Source organism: Typha angustifolia, chromosome 12 (genome assembly GCF_048772165.1).
Source record: "Typha angustifolia cultivar Huaian chromosome 12, ASM4877216v1, whole genome shotgun sequence".
Taxonomy (NCBI): Eukaryota; Viridiplantae; Streptophyta; class Magnoliopsida; order Poales; family Typhaceae; genus Typha; species Typha angustifolia.
Genome location: NC_133250.1, coordinates 7,996,357 through 8,001,644, shown reverse-complemented (window position 1 = coordinate 8,001,644; position 5,288 = coordinate 7,996,357). Strand labels below are relative to the sequence as shown.

Below are 5,288 nucleotides of genomic sequence, written 5' to 3'. Positions count from 1 at the left end.
TTTAATGTATCACACAAAATCTAATAATATTTTAGCAATAAAAAGTTGATATTAAGTTCCATACAAGCCAGATTTGAGTCAAATCAACTTTGAATTTAATATATATATATTAAAAGATCATTATTATAGTTATTTCAGTTGGATGTTAATTTTGGAGGAGACTCTCGGAGTTTTTGACCAAAGTAGCCCTCTTTTTTATTTTATTTTTATCAAAATAGATTATTCCTTAGACTTATTATCAAAATTAGTGTAGCCCTAATAAAAACGTTAAATTAATTAACGTTTTTAAAAATGCTAATCAGTTTAGCGTTTTTATTCTTAGGTAATTTTTTTTTCTTAATTGCTGAAAGATTAAGTTAAAAGAATTTATATATATAACGTTAAACTAATTAGTATTTTAGGACAAGACATAATTAACGTTTTTGCTTAGAGATAAAATACTGATTAGTTTAGTATTTTTATTATAGCTAAATTAAACTTCATTTGATAATAAATTTAATGGATAATCTACTTCAATAAAAATTGAAATAGGGCTAATTTGGTCAAAAACTCACACATTCGGATCGGATAGGATCAAAACACGAAACTTCAATCCATGAACACTTATGATAACTGTGCTTCATTCCTCAAATCTTATCACTTATATACACAGTTCAGTTAGCCACTTATCTATTTATGACTTTATGAGTTTATGTGCATGCTACTTCTGGATTTGATCTTTATTCATTCAATTTTCCTTTCAGAGATATCAACTAAGTGTCCTTAATGCTTAAGAGAAAATAAATTTGTTTTGGGTATCTATATTTCACTACTGTGTTGTTGTAGTGCTGATACCCTATTGCATAAGTAGTAATACAAGTGGCATATCTTTTCTCACTATTGCTTTTATGTTTGGGTACCATACTCATAGTGCCAATTGGGAAGAAGACTTGGGTTTTTATATATGCAATGTTAAATTATTTTAGTGGGAAAAAACAAATATCAAACTGCATCAGTGCAGTACCATGAAAATTGAGGAGGTATCTTACCTTGAGAAGGTACCCTAACTAGTTGGCGGAAGCCCCTTTCTTGGGTGATTACGATCAATGTGAACGGCGCATTTAACTCCGATAGTGAAAGAGGTGGGGTCGGCATGGTCGGCAGAGATCACCGTGGGATCCTGCTATATTTTAGAATGTAACCCATTGTCTGCTCCTCTTCTTTGATGACTGAAGCCGTTGCTCTTTATCATGTTTTAATATTTTCGATCAATGAAAGGTTAGAGAGAATCATGTGTGAAAGTGATTCTAAAATCTCGATTGAGGCCATCACTTGGTCGGAGGACTCTTCGTGGAACATTATAAACTTAGTTTTTTAAGTACAGAGAGTTTATTACTCATTTTGATCTCTGTACTTTTCATCTCACTTTTAGAGAATATAACTGTGTACTGACTAGACAACTGGGGATAGTAAAAATAGTTATTTTTTTGTATCGTGTTGGGGTGTCACATACACTCCCTCCTGCTTCGAGTTGTATCCTTGAGTTTGACACTTCGAAAGCTTTGTTTCTTCGAAAGTGTAATAAATTAGGATTTGAATAATTGAGTCGACTCGGCGACGCATACTACGTGAAACTCACGAAAGCGACGCATGTTAACGTCCTGAATCTATCGGAAGCCAAGAAGCCAACTACTCTGAGGAGGAGGAGCGAGAGAGCCCCAGCCGGGATAAGTCATCGGCCTTCCGGTACAGGGGTTGGGAGTATGGGTTCGGAGCCTCCACCGGGCCATGCTGGTGGGGGAAACGGGCAGGGAAGGGAAACTCAAAACAATGATGGGAAGGAGGAAGATAGGCCGAGACGATCGTGGGCGTCAGTAGCTGCGGGAGGAGGGCCGGCAAAAGGATCGCATGGTCGTATTCCGGAGGAAATTTTGACAAAGCTGAGAGAACAAACGGAGGATTGCATAATCATTGATCCGGAGGTCCTGGAGAGGTGCAGGAGCCGATGGAAACTCACCCTATTCGGAAGGTTCTTGGGGCGTAGCCTTCCTTTGGATCTCCTGAAGCGAACTTTGACCAGGCTGTGGAGCGGAATAGATCGATTCGTTGCGTCGGACATGTCGGAAGGCTACTATCTGTTCCGGTTTGAAAAGGAGGAAGACATGGTGCATGTGCTAACGAAAGGGCCGTGGACAATCCAGGGACGGGTGCTTAGCCTCATTCCATGGAGGAACAACTTCAGGCCATCAGCCGAGGCATTTACAGCGGCTCCAGTGTGGATCCAGCTACACAATCTCCCGCAAGAGTACTGGGAGCTGGAAGCACTAGTGCCGGTGGCAGGGTACTTCGGGAAGCCACTGAGGGTGGATGAGACGACACTCGATCATACTAGGAGCAGGTATGCCCGGGTGTGTGTGGAGATAGAGCTTGAGAAGCCACTAAAGAAGGCGGTGTGGTTGGGACCAAAAGAGGACAAGGTAGACCTTAGAGTGGTTTATGAAGACATACCTATATTTTGCTACCGCTGCGGTCGTATCGGCCATCGAGCAACGGGCTGCGAATATAAAAGTAAAGAAGGAGAAGAGGAAGCTACAGCAGCCGGTGCTGAGGGTGGTCAGGCACGGAAGGAGACGGAGGGTGGACAGCCAGAGATGGAGGAACAAAACACGACCTACGGACCGTGGTGCACGATGACTAGGAGACGGCGGAAGATGGTGCAGCCTCAGCCGAAGTACTCCGGCGAGGCGTGGTTTCCTATGGACAGGACACGAGGGACCAAGGTGGGGAATGGCAAAACGGAACCTAGGGAGTCGGACTCGACGAGCAAGGAGGCGCCCTTACACGATAATGGAAGCTGGAAGAGAAGCGGGGTGGCTGAGGCATGCACAGAGAACACCGGGAAGATAAAGGTGGCAGACTGTAGCCAGACGTTACCAAAACCTTCGAACCTAGGCAGAAGGAATAGCCAATCGATGAGAAGCGTAGGACCCAATGATGATAGGGTGAGGTCAATGCAAATGAAAGGGAAGGCTAAGGTCATAAATCACAGCCTGGCGCAACATATAAGGAAAATAGAAGAAGTAACAGTGGTGCAAGGCAACCAGAGCGGAACCCAATTATCCAACGGACAAAAAGTGCGCATGATGGCTAAAGGAAAGGAGAGGCAAGAAGATATACTAGGCTGGCAGAAGATGAAGGACCCCGGGACATCTGGCCAAGCAGGGACGGTAGATTTGGGCGGTTCGGGTACGAGCCTGGAGCCAGACCAAGAGTGTGTCACTATCAACGGTACCGCCATTAGGCTTGGATCGGGAGGGAAGAGAAGTGGGAGAGCTACCTTCACGACCACGTGGCGAGATACTCGTGGTGGAGAGAGTGCGAGATTCCCAACGGGAGGATGCAACGACGGGGTCGTAGCTGCAGGCACCAAACCTCCAACGGAGGCGAACGGACCGAGCGAGGGACATAGCAGAGTTGTGCAGAAGCTAAAGGAGGTGCTGGCGAACCCAAGAAGCGGAGATCATGAGCCAATGGAGGTGGAAGTCACCAAGGAGGAGCAGTGGGCACTGGTATGCGTGGGAAATAGCAATGGGTCCACTGCGACAGGGTCGACTGGGAAAATGGTGGTGGAGGAGACAGAAATGGACCAGGGAAGACTGGCCGCGAAGCGCGGCAGGACGGCCTAACCTAAAAACTGTGTTATGTTTAAAGCAATCTACTGGAACTGTCGTGGTGCCTTGAGGAAGGATGTACTAGATAGGTGCCGGGACATGAGTAGAGAACACGGTGTGGATTTTATATTCTTGTTGGAAACCCATGCAGACGGGGAAAAGGCAAAGGTGGTCAGTCGCGCGATGGGAAGACGGTGGTCCTCCTTTACTGTACCAGCGGAAGGTATATCCGGAGGACTGATACTACTGTGGAAGACAGCGGTAGGCTACGTCGATGTGGTGACGGTGTCGCGGTACGCGGCACACATGGTGGTCTCATCCAAGGAGGGTGAGACGTGGCTGATGACGGCAGTCTACGCCAGTAACCAACTGGAGCAGCAGAAACTGCTCTGGGAAGAACTAGTGGGGCTTGGGAACCTTGGCTTGCCATGGCTAGTTGGCGGAGACTTTAACGCAATCCTAGCAGTGGAGGAGAAGAGAAGTAGAGCTACGGTTACGCTTGGACCGAAATCCTCAAATTTTGCTAAGTTCGTGGAGGAGGCCGGAGTGTGTGACCTAGGGTACGAAGGGGTGCCATTCACGTGGTGCAACAATCAGTCGGGAGACAATCGGATATGGGTCAGATTGGACAGAGCCTTGGCGAACCCAGAATGGGTCCGGATGTTTCCTGGGAGCAGAGTGCTGCACCTGGACAGGTCATCTTCTGACCATGCACCATTGCTAGTTCAGGCCCAAGGGACACCGGAGAGGAGACGTAGGCCCTTTCGCTTCGAGCTCTACTGGATGGAGTACAAGGAGTGCCGCGACATCATAGCTAGGTCCTGGAGGGGTACTGCACACGGGAACCCCATGCATGGATTTAATCACAAGATAATGAACATGCAGAGGTACCTCGGACTGTGGAGTAAAGCAGGCCTGGGATGTTTGGAGACAGAAATGAAGGCGGTGCGGATGGAGATCCAAAGACTGGAGGAAAGGGATGCTAGAGAGGAATTGGATGCTGCTGACTTCACCAACCTTCGTTGCTGCTACAACAGGAGGGCCGCGCTAAGCCGACAGATCAATCTGAAATGGCTGCAGCGATCTCGTCTGAAATGGGTGCAGGAGGGGGATAGGAATACGCACTTTTTCCATCTCACGACAACTCTGAGGGGCCGAAGGAACAAGATCCAAAGGCTCAGGTCAAAGGAAGGGGAATGGACGCAGGATCAAGAGCATATTGCAAAAGAATTTCTTGAGCACTACGAGGAGCTGTGGGGACCAAACACGGCCGAGAGGTGGGAGCTGCCATAGGAGATGGAGCTGCCTGTAATATCCAGTGAAGACCGGATGACACTGCTGAAGCCGGTGGGCAGCGACGAGATCCTAGAGGCACTACGAAGCATGCCGGCGGGGAAAGCACCGGGGCCGGACGGGATACAGGCGGAGGTTTACCTGGCCCACTGGCAGGAGATGGGAGCTGCATTGTGTGAAGCTGTCAAATACTTCTTCGAACATGCACGAGTTCCACAGCAGTGGGGGCGAACCTTTATAACCCTAATTCCAAAGGTGGATAAACCGGCCACGGTGCGGGTCTACCGGCCGATCTCACTCTGCAATGTAGTGTATAAGGTTATTGCAAAGGTGTTGGTTGGTAGA

The 5,288-nt window shown here is 47.5% G+C and overlaps 1 protein-coding gene across 1 annotated transcript; it reads left to right on the top strand.

Annotated features, from left to right (window-relative positions):
- Window positions 1–3,833: 3,833 nt before the first annotated feature.
- On the top strand, window positions 3,834–4,943 carry LOC140772054 (uncharacterized). Its single transcript, XM_073113939.1, has one exon. It carries the CDS (start codon window positions 3,834–3,836, stop codon window positions 4,941–4,943), a length of 1,110 nt encoding a protein of 369 aa, XP_072970040.1.
- The last annotated feature ends 345 nt before the right edge of the window (window positions 4,944–5,288 follow it).

Bases quoted from the DNA above. Each gene is read 5' to 3' on its own strand.
- LOC140772054 (XM_073113939.1), top strand. From the start codon at position 3,834: ATGGGAAGACGGTGGTCCTCCTTTACTGTACCAGCGGAAGGTATATCC.